At 36.3% G+C, this 16903-nt stretch overlaps 5 protein-coding genes and 2 long non-coding RNA genes across 17 annotated transcripts; 4 read left to right on the top strand and 3 right to left on the bottom strand.

The window, feature by feature from the left end:
* Positions 1–8: 8 nt before the first annotated feature.
* LOC105691998 (RNA-binding protein 7-like) lies at positions 9–1111 on the top strand. Its single transcript, XM_012410852.3, has 2 exons — positions 9–246; positions 388–1111. The coding sequence occupies exons 1-2, from the start codon at positions 163–165 to the stop codon at positions 958–960; spliced, it is 657 nt and encodes a 218-aa protein (XP_012266275.2). The 5' UTR covers positions 9–162; the 3' UTR covers positions 961–1111.
* On the bottom strand, positions 1110–2107 carry LOC110117364. The gene is made up of 3 exons (XR_007276877.1): positions 1967–2107; positions 1601–1893; positions 1110–1531 (listed from the first exon to the last, which is right to left on the bottom strand). It is a non-coding gene; the product is annotated as an uncharacterized LOC110117364 (long non-coding RNA).
* Positions 1938–6619, top strand: LOC105692000 (serine/threonine-protein kinase grp). 4 transcript variants are annotated; one of them, XM_012410857.3, is made up of 8 exons: positions 1938–2076; positions 2332–2487; positions 3471–3694; positions 3846–4166; positions 4412–4615; positions 5790–6037; positions 6120–6251; positions 6336–6619. In XM_012410857.3, exons 2-8 carry the CDS (start codon positions 2426–2428, stop codon positions 6552–6554), a joined length of 1410 nt encoding a protein of 469 aa, XP_012266280.1. In that variant the 5' UTR covers positions 1938–2076; positions 2332–2425; the 3' UTR covers positions 6555–6619. The 4 variants fall into 4 exon arrangements, with proteins under 4 accessions (XP_012266280.1, XP_012266282.1, XP_012266279.1 ...); XM_012410859.3 differs by having other exon boundaries at positions 1943–2076; positions 2405–2487; XM_012410856.3 differs by having other exon boundaries at positions 2005–2338; positions 2405–2487.
* A 507-nt stretch (positions 6620–7126) lies between these two features.
* LOC105692012 (nuclear inhibitor of protein phosphatase 1) lies at positions 7127–9557 on the bottom strand. Of its 3 annotated transcripts, none has more exons than XM_012410876.3 (6): positions 9317–9557; positions 9126–9186; positions 8512–8665; positions 8210–8430; positions 7921–8124; positions 7127–7773 (listed from the first exon to the last, which is right to left on the bottom strand). In XM_012410876.3, exons 1-6 carry the CDS (start codon positions 9343–9345, stop codon positions 7402–7404), a joined length of 1041 nt encoding a protein of 346 aa, XP_012266299.1. In that variant the 5' UTR covers positions 9346–9557; the 3' UTR covers positions 7127–7401. The 3 variants fall into 3 exon arrangements, with proteins under 3 accessions (XP_012266299.1, XP_020711518.1, XP_048505763.1); XM_020855859.2 differs by having other exon boundaries at positions 9143–9186; positions 9317–9555; XM_048649806.1 differs by lacking the exon at positions 9126–9186 and having other exon boundaries at positions 9317–9555.
* Positions 8674–9873, top strand: LOC125499855. 2 transcript variants are annotated; one of them, XR_007276879.1, is made up of 2 exons: positions 8674–9030; positions 9508–9873. It is a non-coding gene; the product is annotated as an uncharacterized LOC125499855 (long non-coding RNA). The 2 variants fall into 2 exon arrangements; XR_007276880.1 differs by having other exon boundaries at positions 8674–9107.
* On the bottom strand, positions 9733–15334 carry LOC105692053 (malonate--CoA ligase ACSF3, mitochondrial). 5 transcript variants are annotated; one of them, XM_012410966.3, is made up of 9 exons: positions 15191–15334; positions 14491–14648; positions 12930–13167; positions 12388–12705; positions 11753–12110; positions 11465–11610; positions 11046–11282; positions 10678–10856; positions 9733–10567 (listed from the first exon to the last, which is right to left on the bottom strand). In XM_012410966.3, the coding sequence occupies exons 2-9, from the start codon at positions 14611–14613 to the stop codon at positions 10373–10375; spliced, it is 1794 nt and encodes a 597-aa protein (XP_012266389.1). In that variant the 5' UTR covers positions 14614–14648; positions 15191–15334; the 3' UTR covers positions 9733–10372. The 5 variants fall into 5 exon arrangements, with proteins under 5 accessions (XP_012266389.1, XP_012266394.1, XP_012266393.1 ...); XM_012410971.3 differs by having other exon boundaries at positions 15184–15311; XM_012410970.3 differs by lacking the exon at positions 15191–15334 and adding an exon at positions 15082–15100.
* An 87-nt stretch (positions 15335–15421) lies between these two features.
* On the top strand, positions 15422–16838 carry LOC105692054. The gene is made up of 4 exons (XM_012410972.3): positions 15422–15614; positions 15905–16126; positions 16316–16508; positions 16602–16838. Exons 2-4 carry the CDS (start codon positions 15911–15913, stop codon positions 16715–16717), a joined length of 525 nt encoding a protein of 174 aa, XP_012266395.2. The 5' UTR covers positions 15422–15614; positions 15905–15910; the 3' UTR covers positions 16718–16838.
* The last annotated feature ends 65 nt before the right edge of the window (positions 16839–16903 follow it).

Raw genomic sequence — 16903 nt, 5'->3', positions numbered from 1 at the left:
AGTTTCTCTGTTATCTTTGTAGTTTCTGTTCGTGAGATGCTAGTCAAAATATAATATGATGTCATAGATACGACAAAGATAAATAATGCAATTTTAGAATACGCGTTAACGCAAATTATTTCATGGTTTGACCGCACTAATTAACGAAAATTTGTCGTCAGAATGGACGAGGATCTTCGTACTATTTGGTGCGGAAATTTGAGCGAGAAAGTCACCGAAGAACTTTTATATGAGTTGTTTTTACAAGTAAGATACTAAGGTTATTCTTTTACCCAGGCTGATGTTGACAGTTTGGCTTACGTGTGAATCAACCACTTTCTTCCCAACCGTTTTGGTCTTTACTCACTTTGTGATTGTTACTTTAACCGTTATTCTGATTATTTACAGAGTGGTCCGATTCAGAAGGTTTCAATACCCAAGGATCGAGACGGAAAACAGCGCTCTTATGGCTTTGTAACATTTAGGCATACAGTCTCTGTACCATATGCCTTAGATCTCTTCGAAGGTACGGCATTGTTTGACCGAGTACTGACAATGAAAACTAGGAACAACATTGAACGACCGCCACAAGCACATGCACAGCTACAAGCACCTGCGCAGCTACAGACACAGCAGCAACATTGTTTCAATATGGGAAATGAACTCAGGACGCAAGAAGCTACCGCCATATTGAACAATGCATATCAATTGAGACACCAACTTTTACTTGGTAACTTGGTGCCAAATGTGTCACTCTGTGGTTTTTATCCCGGACAAGAAATGGTCATGTATCCCAGTCAGGTTAATGCTTGGGCGAAGCAAGATCATAGGAGACCTCCTCAAGGACATTCATACCAGCGTGATCGGGAGAGAGAAAGAAGAGATCAAAGAGACAGAAGCTATCACAGAGACTCCTCCCATCGTTCACATGATCATTCTCGAAATTCTGATTCGAGAAGTGATAAAAGAAGTTATCGTTGATAGGGAAATAGGGAAATGGAACAGAATCTAGCACCAATTTGATCAATATTTTTTTTTCATCAGATGTAAAGCTATCTATACTTATCTTATACTAATTATAAAGATTTTTATTCCCGACTGAACCGTAAAGACAACTTTTTTGACCTGAGAAGCAGGACTAAAGTTAATTTAACCTAATCTGATTCCCTATTATACTTTTCTCTACGTACGAAGAAAAGTAAATTTGCGGGACGAAAAGTTTTTCTACTCCCGTAAATGTGGAATAAAATTCCCTTTTTGTGTTACATTGTCCATTTATCCAGGAAGGCTATAGACTATATAACATCATGCTATAACCAATAAGAGCGGAGCATCAATAACAAATGTTACAAAATAGGGAAAATATATTATAAACTGAGCCCCGGCAACGCGTGGCCGGATCAGCTAGTTATTGTATAAAGTATATTCTTTCATATTCAATATAGGTATTACATGTCATTTTAATATTTTTGTCCAGTTTATTCCGTATCAGCTACATCGGATGGGTTCAAAAATCAATCTACAACAATGATTCAAAAAAGCTGAAAGGAATCTGGAAATTCAGATTATGTTCATCATTGACTAATTTAAATAATTTCTTGCGCGACCTCAAAATACATACCCTGCAGATGCACAATTTGCGACATGAAGAACTCTTCGTGATTTGCGACTTCAAATGAAGATCAATTTTTGAAAATCGGTCGCACGACTGGCGTCTGCTTGATGTCGATATGTCGATCATCGAATTGCACCAAATTCCGAATCCGCCAACTCTCGAGAAGCTTGGTTTCAATTGAAACTTTTATTCCATTGGACGAAACCTCACGACCGTGGGATGTATTCTATCCGCAATTGGACTGTTAACGCAAGGAGGGCTAGCATTTCAACCAGTTCATCGTTGAGCCGAGGGTGGCTCTGTTTAAATCGATTGACAAAAAATTAGTTGCTGCCTTTCAGCCATGTTAAAGTTTCTACCAGTGGTTTCTACCTTTGATTTCTGCTCTATGCTTCCTTTGCCGTAAAAGGAGCAATGGACTCGCTGTTTTATAATCGATTTCCGTGCTATTAGCGTTGAAATTCAGTATTTTTACGAATTCAGTAGGTGGTTTGACTCTCATTAATATCTCCGATAACAAGAACGAATATTTTAATGTGAAATATCGAGGGGTTCACTTTTCAAGGAGTTTATTTTATTATTGAAACCACGTGTTTTTCCGTTTCTGTCAATTTCCGTATAGCTTTTGTGAAGTTACCAAGTAGCTTGTTGCCATATATCCCGGTTTTTTTATTGTTACTTGATATTAGCATAATTAACGTCTGTTCTGCATATATTTTACAATCATCCGAACGCAGTTCTTAGGTATACAAAGGTACATGATTCGGCGGGGTCCCAAATGAGAACAATATTGATTCTTTGTCTCTAAAGAAACAGGAATGCGAAAACACGATGTCGGACTTCGTAGAAGGCTGGACTTTAGGACACACTCTGGGGGAGGGAGCCTACGGGGAGTGAGTATTTTCATTACTCGTCTAATTATTCAATTTTCATATCCAGATAGATTCCATCGTTCATTTTCTCTTTCTCTCCCCTCCTTGGTCCGCATCTTTGTCCGTTATGATTCACAGCCTACCGATTGAATTCATTGTATTCCGCGTGTTTTGAGAATTGAGCCCATCAATTATTCAAAATTCCTAGTAATATTCTTACAACAAACAGCTTTTGTTAATTTGCATCGCAATTGACGAAAAGGCTTTTTCCATTCAGACAATAATTTACGAAAAATATTTGAATGTTTATCTCACCTGTTCATCAAACATGTGCTTTGCAAGATTTCATGAGGCCTCACCGCACAACAAAATCCGGTGAAAAAATCCACTCAAGTAATTCACTACTCAACCAGTCTCTGTGATCATTGCAATTTATCACACTCAAACTCGTTACTAAAATTACGCTTTACTTTGTTAACTCATTCACTATTTTAATTGATTTTTTTTTTCATCTTATTCAAGGTGTTCTTTTATTTTTGCTACACTTTTTTAGGTGACTGCTCTTGATAAATTGATTACAAATTGATATACATATATTACCATCATAATATAAAATTTTAGAATAATTTTTCGCGCAACTCAATTATTTCAACGCAGTTCACCTAACTTCTTCTTATGACAAGTTCAGGAAATATTTTAGTAGCTGCACGCTATTTTGTTAGTTATAGTCACACGATCTGTGTGTCCTCTAATTGTAATTAGCTTCTAATTTTGACATAGTGCAGGTTCTTTCAAATGTAAAAATATGCGTAGTGAGCATCTCAACTACTCCACGTATCCGCAAACTCTTGAAAAACTTAAAAATAATGTGTTAGGTCCATACATTTGACAGCATTTAATGAAAGAATAACTATTGCTGATGAATATTATAAATTTGATCACACCGCTTTGTATGTAAAAAAGAATATCCATTTTCAACAGTATTTTTGTGCTGTAATTTATAGGGTCAAACTGGTGATTAACACAACTTCAGGGGAAGCTGTCGCAATGAAAATGATCGACTTGGTGAAACATCCGAATGCACGCCAAAGTGTGCGTAAGGAAACAACCATCCATCGAATGTTATCAAATCCACATATTATTCATTACTTTGGACAGCGCAGCGAGGCTACAATGGAATACATATTTCTAGAATACGCTGCTGGCGGAGAATTATTTGATAGAATTGGTAACACGTAATGTTTGTACTTACAAGTAGACACGAAGAAAAAAAAATTTAAAGTGAATTAACATGAATCAAGTTGTGCCCGAAGGATTTACCATTTTTGCAACATTCATTAAACATGTTTTAATCATTATTTCATTTTATGTGTTTACAGAACCAGATATAGGAATGCCTGCATGGGAAGCGCAAAAATACTTCAAACAATTGGTATCAGCAGTTGAATATTTGCATAGCAGAGGTGTAGCGCACAGAGATCTGAAGCCAGAAAACTTACTACTCGATGAACATGACAATCTCAAAGTCACAGATTTTGGTATGGCTACAGTGTACAGATTACAAGGCAAGGAACGATGTTTAGACAAGAGATGCGGAACCTTACCATATGTAGCACCTGAAGTGCTGTCCAGACCATATCATGCGGAACCTGCAGATGTGTGGTCTTGTGGAATTATTCTTGTTGCTATGCTAGCTGGAGGTAATTCAGAAATGGGCTGCAGATCATCTATAATAGTTTTTGACATTGATCTCGAAGAATGGAGCGTAATTTCTAATGCGAAAAAAAGACCGGATAACGTGTCGAAGATTGAGATAGTTGTAATTGATGCTTACCATAATGTTGTGAAAGACTACTCCGAAAAATTTCATTTCACATTATGGTATATATTTCTAATACTTGACTTAATTCCATAGTTTCTAAATGGTCCTTCGTCTGAAATATAGAACTGCCTTGGGATCAACCCTTGGCAGAGTGCCCTGAGTATTTGGCATGGAAGGATGGGAAATACATGTCATTAACTCCATGGAGTAAGCTGGACAATGCTTCGCTTTCATTGGTCAGAAAAGCCCTCCATCATTTACCAGAGTCAAGGTATACTTTGAAACAAATCAAGGAGCATCGTTGGATGTTAACAAAGATCCATAAAGGTAAGAAATTTATACTATACATGTCGCCTGTTCGTTACCTGTTGTTTGTAATATTCAAAAATCATTCATTCTTATAGTCATAGTTTATGAATGCGTGAAATTTTAACACATAATGTAAGTCGTTAGTTATGAGATGCAATAAGTTTGACTTACGATTGCCAGGTTATTGTGTGCGATTACCAAGTTATGGTATTGATGTAAGTCTATATTATCAAGATGCTACAGAGAAAGCGGGAAAATTATGGGGCATTTCCTTAGTCAGGTACTGAGTGACTCTGAGTAAATAGTAACTACTCAAAGCAACTCAATACCTAACTATGTGAATGTCATATTCTTCAGCTCACGAACCTCTACATTTTTGTCAAATATTACGTAAGTGGCCACAGCGATGTATTAAATATAAGTAAAAATATCAAATCTTTGCGTGAGGGCTCTTTTTTTATGATTTTCTCTGCTCGTAAATTAAATGATCTAGAACATCCTTGCCAATAAAATTTTCAAATTCGTTTTGTTGGTGACAGAGTATGACTTGAGTTAGACGACAGTCAATTAACATGAGTATGATAATGTATGGACTTACGTTATTGACGATACGTTTGTGACGTGACTGTTGAAAGGATTTTTTTCTTTAGAATCGTAAACATGTAAGCATATTCATTCTATTTCCATATGGTTTTAGTGACTATTCAAGAGATTTTACGCGAATACTCCACATTCAACAGAAGAACAAAGAGCTATTGCCTTTTCTTTGGTGATACAGCTGTATGATTTCAATTAAAGATCATAAAGCTAGATTACCAAAGCAAAGAACATTGGCTTATTCAACCAGGACGCTGATTTTTTACCAAATCATCGGAATCATAGGAATTTCTGCTGTCCTATCTTTGGTTATCTAGCTGTATGACTTTTCTATTTCATAAAGCTAGAATACCGAAGTCAGGACGTCAGCTAGAATCTACAGGCACTCTTCTGGCTGTAGCCTCATGAACTGATGTCGCTATTCTTCATTGTCTACCTTCATGATAGCCACTAAAATGAATCTATTTTTCAACAAAATCTATGAATGTGGAACAATTATGTACATTTGAAAGAGTAGCCAACTTGTGTCTGAATCCATTGCAAGATTAGTCCTAGAAAATATGGAGTAAATAGTACGTCAATTACGAAATTTCAGATCGAAAGTTGGAAGGGAATGACGTATTGGATGGCAATGGATTGAACCAGATGTGCTCAAGAAATGAACACAAAGTACCTAGATTGGGTTTATCGCAACCAGAATTCCCAGGTCTCGAAGCAAGCTATACGGATGACATGAACTTCGAACAACGAGCAGGGTTCTCGTTTTCACAGCCCACGGATATGGAGGATCTGTTACTATGTACTCAACTTCAAACGACGCAATACACTCAGAACGCAAGTCAGGTATAAATCTACTTTTTTCGTCTGCGAAAATGTTCATATAATCTAATTTTTACGAATAATTTCATTAACATTCATTGTCTAGAATATTCTCCAAAAATTGGTGCGCCGTATGACGAGGTTCTTCGTCAAATCAGAGTGTGATAATATTGCAAAGAAGCTAGTGTCTCACTTGGAGCATGAAGGATACACATGCCGTATCAGCGAAGTTGGCGTTGTGAGTTATTCTCTTGTTCTAACTTTCTACATCAGTCATACTAACAAAGAAATTCGTGAAAATAAGTACGTTTATCTTTTTCAGATCACCGTCGCCACCGTCGATAGAAGAAAAATGCCACTTGTGTTTAAAGCGAATATCGTGGATATGGATGGGAAAATTCTGGTAGACTTCAGATTATCTAAGGGCTGTGGTATCGAATTTAAGCGAAGATTTGTGAAAATTAAAACCGACCTTGGAGACCTTGTCGAGAAAGGCGCGGTTTCGTGGCCCATTGCCGTCGCTACTCACAGTATGCCTTAACGACCATAGATTTACGGAACATTTTTATACCACCGTCATTCAATAAAGTTTACACTATTTTTATATTTGCGGATTTGTAATTTTTTTTCTTGACGGGTAAGTACAACTTCAAATCCAAGATTATCATTTTCTACAAACTTTATTAGCTATAACGATAGATATAAAAGGTATTGACATTTTTATGGACACATTTAATGATGACTCGAACCTTTCATAACTTTTTATCATGACTTGAACGTATTATAAGTATAATATTCTGCGGAACGCTCAATATCAGAACATGCGAAACAGATGATACACTACCATGAAATGTGAGTTGATTGATTTACTTACAAAGCAAATGAGTCATTTTTATGTGTTAACGCATCTCGTGTAATAAAACCTGCATCAAGAATTTCTTCGATGGGTGGAAACTAGATTTGACGAAATGGAATTGCACGAAAACAAAATGTGAACATGTTAGGAATTTTCTTAAGTGTCTCGAATATTTTATTTATTTCAAATACCATTTCATGGGCATATTTCATTGACTGCGTACGAATGCAGGATTAACCAGATTGTTTAATCCTGTGAAAAGATTATTTAAAACTCTGACACACCACGCAAATATACTTGATATCATCTGGTAAATGGATTACGAAATCACGCTTGACTGAAAACAATCGCTGCAGATAAGTACCGCTTTGTTTAATTTGGAAGCATTGATATTCATTTTGCTTGTATCAGCTTACCTGAGGATGTCATAGAAAAATAGTTTCTGGGCAGCTGCTTTTTGGAAAACATTTAGTTGATTATCAATTGCTCTGAAGTACTAGTCTGAGATAGCCGAGTTTCGTAGTACCAGATATTACACCAGAAGAGTGGGCAGCGGTTTTTTACCAGGCCAAGCCTCCTTGGCATATTTTTTCTTTTTAGGCTCCAGCGAATGTGGTTCAGAAGATCCGGATATATCTGGAATGTGCTGAACTTCAGCCTGCATTTGGTGAGGTGCCATTTCTACTTCAGGGGCTGGATTTGGTAAAGCTATACCAAGGCGGGAGGTCAATGACGTAAGAGCCGTATTGAAAGGGTTACTGGCCATTGATGAATGTGCATTTGAGAACTGTTCCGGAGGTAAATCATGATATAATTGAGGGATTATGGAACTAGGCTGTAGATGCTTCATCATGTTATGGCTCTCTTCGGACAAAGATATCAGGCCACCTTCCATTCGCATTCGCTGAAAAATAGAAAAACAATGTCTTAATTTAGGATGTTCAACAACATTAGATTCAGGCAAAAAGCAGCTTCTTTTCTACTTTCATACATGGTGATGTTATGAAAAATTGGTAATTTCTCGGAATTCATTACAATAGAATTGACTTACTTTGCTAGGAACTACGGTTGTTTGCACAAGATTCCGAAATCTACCCACAGATGGATCGACATCTTCAGGGTTGATAACTTCTTCGTCGTCATTGAATGTGATGCCTTTCTTTTTTCTTTTTCTTGTTGCCTTATGAACGTCATCATCGGTGATTCCCAACATGGAAATACGCCTATTATGTGCAGTATTAAATTCTGTCAAATTCTGTAAGAATAATATGAAATTATTCAAAACTGACATTAGAAATGCAGTAAAACCTGGCATCTATACCACGCTATGTCAGGCTTACGTCAAGTTCAGTCTCTGTCTCTGGCAATCCGAGCAAACCACCAGCATCATTGTCCTCGGCAGATTTCTCTAGCTCTTCGATAATCGGTCTTGCACCAGACTGTGGCCGCTCTCGGATGATATAGTATCTTGTCGAAGCTCCAAAGTGAAAAGTGCTGTCGATAGGTAATTGTGTTGGCTTATTAGGATCTAGTCTCATATTGCCAATATAAGTTCCGTGAGCTGCAATCGGACACATATAATAAGAACCAGAAATATTTGCCAGATTCACGATCAAATTGAAAGATATTCAGCAATACGTACTACTTCCGAGATCCACTAAAAATGCTCTCTGAAGATGTTTATGATAAACCAGAGCAGAATGAACACGTGAACATGAAGCATGATCGATACAAAAATCATTCATTTGTTGGTTTCTACCAAATAGATAGCATTTCTTCTCATCCACCATCAATTTCTGCAAAAGATTACTTGTTACTTATGAAATTATGTATCAATTCAACAAGGATCAGAGCTCAAAATCAAATTCTTCAACCTTAGGGTGTTCCATTAAAGATGCCGACATAGAATACCTACAAGAACTACTTGTCACTCAAGTTGCTCATTCTTTGATGTTTCATCTGTTCAAGTTAACAAACCTGATATTGCTATAAATTGCATTTGTCACTCATCAATAGCTGAGCAGTCAATAATAAATCAAATAACTATTCGAATGTTATTCAATGAATGAGAACCAGACGCAAACTTTCTTAAATATACAATACGGTACAGCATAACAAGGCAATGTTCCATGTCAGCAGGACACTCATCGGACTGATTTTAGTGAGTAATATCACTTTTGAATAAACGACAAGTTAGGTCTTTCAGATGTGCACTACTGGCATGAAAACTTCATTTAAGTGAGCACCTGATATTACCTGAATTAACTTATCACCTTTTAAAACATCCAAATGCAAACCAACCGGTGGTTTGCCAGCCCTGAAAACATAACCTGTTAACTATGTTTGCCATTTTTGTATTGTTGGTTTGTGAAGCCCGCATATTATATTTTTCGTAAAACTATTCGTAATTGGAATATATTTTGTAGAAATGATCACAGAAATCTCACCAGCTAGGCACTTCGTAATGATTAGCCATTATTTCTGATTTACGTTGTTAGTTTTGTTATTTCCAAACGATAAGCACTTGCATTTCGCACGATTTTGGCAGCAAATTTTTAATTTTAAAAATAAGTAGAGGCGTAAAAATTTTGGTTCTTATAAATATTGATGAATAAACGTAGATTATGTTCTTGGTCAGATCCGCAACTCGACAATTCTGCTCAACACTCAACACTTGTCCAATGCACTGCAATGGGGATCAACCTACGGATCAACTGTCAAGTCAACCAAGTCGACCGGAAGCCCCCTTCTTACTATTGTAAGTGCAGCGGGAACGATGGGTGAGCTTGATTTCTTTGACCGGGGCTCCACCGAAGAAATGTTCGTTTAGAAATGGTTCAAATTAAATGAACTGTAGATCTGATAATTGTAAATTCATACCGTTTATTTATTACAGAGTGGTATTTCTATCACTCAACACAAATATCAAATAAATGGTGTCACGCATTGAAAAACCAAATTTTTGTCAGCTTACATCTCATCCAACAACCTTATACCAAACAGCTTCGAACTTTCATAAAGTTTGAAACTTGATTAGGTATCTGCATATTTTAATACTCGAAATAATAAAAAAGAAATTTCCGTCTCTCTAGCCTGGGCTCTTATTTAATCATATGTTACTTGATAACCGAACGTTTTTATACGGCCTTAGTTGAATGCTGAAGAGACTAATCACAAATGTTTTTACCACTAATCGTAAGCACGGTAATTAAGTAATAACAAAGTCAACGTCCGACGGAATATTTTTTTCAAAATAGCTAACTGAGATGCAAGGAAGTGATGTATTTTGAATATTGAACGTTGAACATTATCAATTTTAGTCATTATTCGACTACCTGATTAACCAACTTTTCGTCATTATACCATGAGGTACTCATATCCTAAATAAATGCAACATCAAATAAAATATATCAACTGTATAATAATGATGTTTAACAGTACCAGTTGGTTAATGTAAATACCTTTCTTCAAATGACCGTCTCTGCGCAATAATATATTCATATTTAAATTTTATTTTCAGGGAATACAGTCTTTAAAAGATCAACCTTATTCACCTTTCCCATAGCATTTTTTGGAATTGCATCAACAACTTTCAGTATGCTAGGCACTGCATAGTCCGGCAGAGATTTTTTTGCAAATTCTCGTAATTCTGGTAAGACTAGTTCAGTTCCTTCTCGCAATACGACAACCGCCGCTATCTAAAATATTAAAGTTATCAGGTAAAACACCGTTCACAAAAACTCAGAGTTACAGTCAACTCAATAATCGCCTACTCGACTTCTGAGTTAATGGTAAAAATTATGCTTACCCTCTGCCCCCACGTTTCATCAGGTACACCAACTACAGAACAATCCTGTACATGAGGATGACCAAGAATTTCAGTTTCCACATTCAAAGCACTGACTTTGTAGCCTCCAGTCTTAATAATATCTATCGAACTACGTCCCAGGATTTTGTAAACGCCATCCTCGTACTGTGCAGTGTCTCCTAAAATTCGAACCTAAATTAGTAACGGTAAGAAGTGCTTTCTCATTTTATCCAACCCACAACTGTTACTGGCAAATTTACTCTTCTTTGAAAGCATTGCAATGGTACTAGATAATCAGGTCGATAACACTAATATATTTGATATCATCATTATTATTGCTTGTCTATGAAATTGCCAATGCTAATTACCAGTTTTGAACCATCCATCTTCTGTGAATTCCTTTTTAGTGGCTTCTGGTTTGTTCCAATAGCGAGTGAAAACTCCATCGCTTCTTACCTCCAAATTTCCACTGACTGCGTTCTGTGACTCGCCACCTTTTTGCAGCCCCTTCGAAGAACCCTGTAGCAATACTTCCGTTCCAGATCCAGTAGCATCTGGTTTTGTAAGTCGAACCTCTACACCAGGTAGTGGAATACCAACGGTTCCTGGATATCATAAATTAATTATAAGATCATTATGAATATCCTTAATTGGTATCAAGCTAGCTATCAAGATAACGATAAGATAACTCGAGTAGTAGAATATTATATCATAAAATAGAGTGAGACTCAATTTGTCGTCATGTGTTGAAATTATGAATGAAAGTAAAAGTCGATGGTTGGATTACCTGGAATACGTTTGCCTTTTAGCGGATTAGAAAGTGTCATCCCAGTCTCACTCATGCCGTATCGCTCTAATAAACGATGTCCGGTAATCTCTTCCCACCGGTTGAATACTGGTTGCGGAAGCGGCGCTGACCCACTTACCATCAATCTACAATGAAATACATCAAATTTGGCAATAAATATAAGAAGACCTAGTTCCCGCTTTCTATAACACATCAGTTTTGCAAAAAATTTAATAAATAAGAAAGTCAAAAACGATGTCTCTGCAAAAAAGAGATTAGTGGGCTGACCTTATTTTGTTGCTGCATACTGTATGAATGTATTCCTTCATTTTCTCATTTTTGCTAAAACGTTGATCATATTCTTGGATGAGTTTTGTGTAGATTGTAGGTACGGCCATGAAGACGTTAACTCGCTCTGCGTTTTGTATATCAACTGCCAGCAGCTGACTCCAAATACTGGGTGCCTCAAACTTTGGTAGCATAACACAACGTGCTCCAACATGAAGTGGACACAGTAGTACGTTTACTATTCCGTGTATATGATACAGGGGTAGTGTGTGCAAAATTATATCCTTTTCCGTCCAATCCCATGCATTGACCAGTGAAGACACTTGTGCTTGTATATTTTTGTGACTCAGGACCACACCTTCACCAATTATTGTGTTTTTCAGATTTATTCATGTCATTCATTAGAGTTTTGTTACATCTATTAATAAGCTACTGATGAAAACATGAGCAGTAAAATAGAGCATGACAAGCAACAACATCAGTGTTGGTTTAACAGAAAAACATGACGGCTTCTTTCCGAATCTGACTCAAGATTCTTTAATATTGTATACATAAAGACTCATATTTTTCATGTATTAATCAATATTATGCCGATTTTTTTAATTAAATGCAATTGTTCAAATAATCAACATTACCTTTTGGTTTGCCAGTTGTGCCAGAGGTATAAATAAATAAGGCGTCGCTATTGTTATAGAAATCACCATCTATGCCAGCTTCAGGTAAATCTCCAGATTCGTGTTCAAAATGATCCTTATTATTGGCTTTTTTTCCATCAAATTTCATTGCCAACTTTCTGAGAGTGTCATCCAAAACGATTATTTGTCGGTTGGTATCTTTTGCGATAGGTTCAACGAGGGGAAGAAATTGTGGTGTTGTTACGAGCACCCTAGCATCGGAGTCTGTTATATAATATTCCAGAACTGGTGTGGGATGTGCGGAACTGAGTGGCACAGCTGGAAAATATAACTTGATAAATAACAGAACTAAATCACACTGAATCAGCAAAACTTAGCGATGCTTTCATAAGTTCATTGCGATAAGGGGCATCAAACGATGATTTATCCTAAATACTGCAGGTTTATTACTGATGAAGAGATGATATTTTAATCGCAAATTACGTTAGGCAGGCTACACCGGATTGATTGGATTTTTTGACGGACAATTTTTAAAAGATTACCAATCTGTCCGCTCATCCAACACGCCCACTGTGTAATCACATAATTGGCATCATTTGGCATAAGAAATGCTACTCTTTCTTGTCGAGATGCAGAGACTGCCTGTGTTATTTGATTGGCAAATTGTAGTGAACTAAGGTATAATCCTCGATAAGTATATTCCCCATGTGCATCATGCAATGCTGTTCTGTCGGAGAATCGTGATGCATGTTTGAATACTGGAACAACATTGTTTCTCGTCTGTAACAGAAAGTTATTTGAGTAATCGAACAATCGAACAATCACAATTACACGAACAATCGGTTTCCGGTCATTTGGCTACAACTTATCACAAATTGGGGATTTCTTTGAATCGACCTATGCTTCAGACTCGTTATGCTTTGCACTGAAAACTTGCAGGAAAACGACCCAAAAAGGATTTGAAAAGTTAAACGTTCTCTCTGGTCATTTAGGACAGCGTTCGTTGGTAATAAAATCATCAAATAATGTCCTACAAAATAAAATCTGATAAAGATGAAGATGCCGTTCAAAGTCGAGTAAATTTCCTATCTCTTATCTATGGTAGCATTTTAGATAAATTTCTTTTTCCAAGTGGTGCAACACGACAAAGATCAACGCAAAATTAAAATTTTTGCTCTAATTACTTCAGGCTGTTGTTTTGCCAGAGGCAGATATTTCAAATAAGAAATTGTAATATGGTGGTAAAAGTAGATATCCTAAACTTCAAATGCTAAAAAAATTCATCCATGTACGAGTTGTTGGTCAAAAGTTGCAAGCATTTGAAATTTCTATATTTTTTGCTCAAGATTGAGGTGTTGTTTCAATTCTTTCAATGAATATTGATTAGTACTCTCGCAATGAATTACGTAATGATAACGAATCTCAGTATGTTATCAAAGTCAAGAAATGAATTCATGGACATAGGAATTTCCAAAAGATCATTATTAAAATTAGTTGTTTATCTAAATCTTTGATCACTGATCATACCAGAACTTGCAAGACTTTTCAGATTTATCTGTAGAATTTAAATTAAAATTATTTTGCGTCCTCAAAACTTCGATTATAGTCAATATATAGCTGATGACTCTGGGCCAGAAAAGTGAACAATTTCAGGTTGCCAATAAAACACTTATCTATACCTTGAAGATTGGAATAAATATAACTCAGCCATATGATAATCATGTGGCTGGTATCTACAGAAACCAAATCACATGACAGTTAGATTTGAAGTTGAAACGCAAAATGTTTTTGAACTCAGCCCACATGAAGAAAAAATAGATACATGTCAACTAGATAATAGAGACCATTATTCTGGCTAGTTTGGTGTATTTTTATAATTGGAACATTGATGAATTTTACTGTTAACATTTGTAAATAAGGTAGTTGTTATTCAAGACATCTATTGTGTTCAGATTTTTTGTAGATATTATTTATTTTACCTCAATGTGGTGTTGGATCAAGTTTCGATTTGTATAATCATACCATATGCAAATTCACCTCCACATAGCAGATTGAATTTCATAGTGGTCGTGATACGGGTATTAGGTTGAATTTTGTACTCACCTGAGTACTTTCATTAGATGAGTTTACAGCAGCAAAAGTTTGCTGGAGGCGCCGGATGGAAACTGACGTTCTTACAACCGGACTATTGAAAGAGCAGAATTTTATTCCAAGAAGAAGACTCATTCTGTAAAATGGTATTCCAGTGGGCCTTGAAAGTGCTGTCAAACACAACATCCTGACATGTACGATTATTCTTTGCAAAGATTATCATTCAACTGCACAACAGTAATGAGAAATGTCAAATAATGGGATTCAAACAAGTTAGCATGTTCGTTAGGTAACATGGCCAATTATTTCACCAACGATGAAAGGTACATGGAAAATCTCGAGACATGATTCAAAGATTTTCATTGAAATCAAAATTACGCACCACAAAATTAACTGCACCGCCCAACTGGCGCCGAATTACGTCATGCTTTAAAAGTTGTAATAAGATGCGTCTTTAGATAGGATATAAAAGCGATAAGAATTTCAATATCACTTCAAATTACGGCCGAGTAAGATTAAACTATTGAAAAATAAGTCGTATGAATAAGACAATCTTGATCTCTCATAAAATTTGTAAATAAAATCAAAACAAGGTTTTTCAACCTGGTGTACTGTCGTAGGTAGTCGATAGATGCAGGTTGAAAAACCACTTAAATATATCGGCTACTCGCTACAGTAGTATATTGTAGATATTTTTCAACAAACCGCTCACCACTGAAATCCCAGTTCTAACCTACTATTTCACCCCCTGATGACTGAATACCGGATTCAACCGAACCCGCAAGATTTTTGGGACTAGTTTTCGGTTTTGCCTTCCGTGGCGCGGAGTTTGCAAAAGCTGTAAGTGACATCTGGTGAAAATAAATTCCAATATCAATCTATAAATGAAATAAAAATTCAAGAAAATTTTGGTTAAATATTTATAGCAATTCCTTCTTATTTATTATCTTCAACATTATTTTTGTGTTTATACCGTTTATACCTAAACAACAGTACAAGGAACTTTAAAACGTAGACGTGATTAAATGTGAACGTATTGATCTGTCGCGTGTTCTGCCGTGACTTCGCACTTCGCCATCTTCACCTTTTTTAAGTCTGTGTTCTTAAGTTCAGCTGCCGGACCCACCACAGAGCAGGTATGTAGTCGAACGTAATTATTAAAATTTTCCTATTTTGTAATATGAACACGAATAATCATTCTCATCCATGATACCATCCGTAATTTATTGACATAATCAACGTAAAATGTTATAAAAATTGGGTCAGATGTTAAACATCGAAGTTATCAAACTATTAGGTAACACTTTACATGGATAACGCTGCAACGTATGTACGTCTGCTAGACATATGATCATGATATAAAGATATGATAGATAAATGAGTGTGAGTATTACTGGATTTAGTAAATCGCTATTCTGTTTCTTAGTTAACAATGGTAGGAAGGGTTTTATCGACCAGGCTGCTGAGGATCGGCCAGATTCAGAATGTGGCTAATATGTCCACCGGTCACTTTTCTTGGGATGAAGTCAACAAAATTGGGGATCGTGAGGTCGTTTGCCATGGGCTGAATGGTAATGCCAACTATTTCGATCGGCCAGATTATCCCATGCCGGCAATTCGCTTCAAGGAGAACACCTCTGATGTACAGGTGATGATTTTTTAAAATGAATGATATAACACTGATAAAATTTGTCCATAACATTCAGGGTGGATGTCTGAAGCCTCAATTTAATGTGATTTTATCTCCTCGTGGTAGACCACAGAACAGTCATACAGTCTGTCATAGAAAATGGAAGAATTCCGTATTTTTATTAACTCTCAATATTATCACTGTCAGGCTCTTAGAGAGAAGGAGAAGGGAGATTGGAAGAAGCTCTCAATAGAGGAAAAAAAAGCTCTTTACCGAGCTAGCTTTTGCCAGACTTTTGCAGAGATGAATGCTCCAACTGGTGAATGGAAAGGTGTTGTTGGTTGGGGCTTTTTCGGTGTTACTCTTGCGATCTGGATTTATATTTACATGAGAAAATTCAGTGAGTATCAATTGACCATTCTCTATCATGCAATATCGCATGATTGTTAATTTCAAACATTCAAAATAATTAATATAAATATTAATATTCTAGTTCTACCACCACTACCAATCACTTTTGACGAAGAACACCAGCTTGCCCAACTAGATCGTATGTTAAAACTCGACATCAATCCGATCGAGGGTATCAGTGCCCGTGCCCGTAAATAAACGAGCAATCATTACTATATAGTTATTATGATTACAGTAGTAAAAGCGTGGCTGTACCAAAAGAATTCTGTACATACCCTTATATGACAGACAGGGAATTAATAAAAATCATTTATAATTACCCTCCGAAGAAATTTCATTCCAGTATTATCGTCCATATTAGTAAGAACCAATTGAAAATACTTC

This window comes from Athalia rosae, chromosome 2 (assembly GCF_917208135.1).
Source record: "Athalia rosae chromosome 2, iyAthRosa1.1, whole genome shotgun sequence".
Lineage (NCBI taxonomy): Eukaryota > Metazoa > Arthropoda > Insecta > Hymenoptera > Athaliidae > Athalia > Athalia rosae.
This window is presented reverse-complemented; position numbering and strand designations above follow the sequence as displayed.

Excerpts from the sequence above, each read along its gene's own strand:
- LOC105691998 (XM_012410852.3), top strand. The coding sequence starts at position 163 with ATGGACGAGGATCTTCGTACTATTTGGTGCGGAAATTTGAGCGAGAAA. Across the intron at positions 247-387 it reads TATATGAGTTGTTTTTACAA|AGTGGTCCGATTCAGAAGGT; the intron begins GTAAGATACTAA and ends GATTATTTACAG.
- LOC105692000 (XM_012410857.3), top strand. The coding sequence starts at position 2,426 with ATGTCGGACTTCGTAGAAGGCTGGACTTTAGGACACACTCTGGGGGAG. Across the intron at positions 2,488-3,470 it reads GGGGAGGGAGCCTACGGGGA|GGTCAAACTGGTGATTAACA; the intron begins GTGAGTATTTTC and ends TGTAATTTATAG. Across the intron at positions 6,252-6,335 it reads GTATCAGCGAAGTTGGCGTT|ATCACCGTCGCCACCGTCGA; the intron begins GTGAGTTATTCT and ends TATCTTTTTCAG.
- LOC105692012 (XM_012410876.3), bottom strand. The coding sequence starts at position 9,345 with ATGGCTAATCATTACGAAGTGCCTAGCTG. Across the intron at positions 8,666-9,125 it reads AAGGTGATAAGTTAATTCAG|AAATTGATGGTGGATGAGAA; the intron begins GTAATATCAGGT and ends AATCTTTTGCAG. Across the intron at positions 8,125-8,209 it reads AGACAGAGACTGAACTTGAC|AATTTGACAGAATTTAATAC; the intron begins GTAAGCCTGACA and ends TTATTCTTACAG.
- LOC105692053 (XM_020855936.2), bottom strand. The coding sequence starts at position 14,664 with ATGTTGTGTTTGACAGCACTTTCAAGGCCCACTGGAATACCATTTTAC. Across the intron at positions 12,111-12,387 it reads CACAACTGGCAAACCAAAAG|GTGTGGTCCTGAGTCACAAA; the intron begins GTAATGTTGATT and ends TAATTGGTGAAG. Across the intron at positions 10,857-11,045 it reads AGATGGATGGTTCAAAACTG|GAGACACTGCACAGTACGAG; the intron begins GTAATTAGCATT and ends TTCGAATTTTAG.
- LOC105692054 (XM_012410972.3), top strand. The coding sequence starts at position 15,911 with ATGGTAGGAAGGGTTTTATCGACCAGGCTGCTGAGGATCGGCCAGATT. Across the intron at positions 16,127-16,315 it reads AGAACACCTCTGATGTACAG|GCTCTTAGAGAGAAGGAGAA; the intron begins GTGATGATTTTT and ends TATCACTGTCAG. Across the intron at positions 16,509-16,601 it reads TATTTACATGAGAAAATTCA|TTCTACCACCACTACCAATC; the intron begins GTGAGTATCAAT and ends TTAATATTCTAG.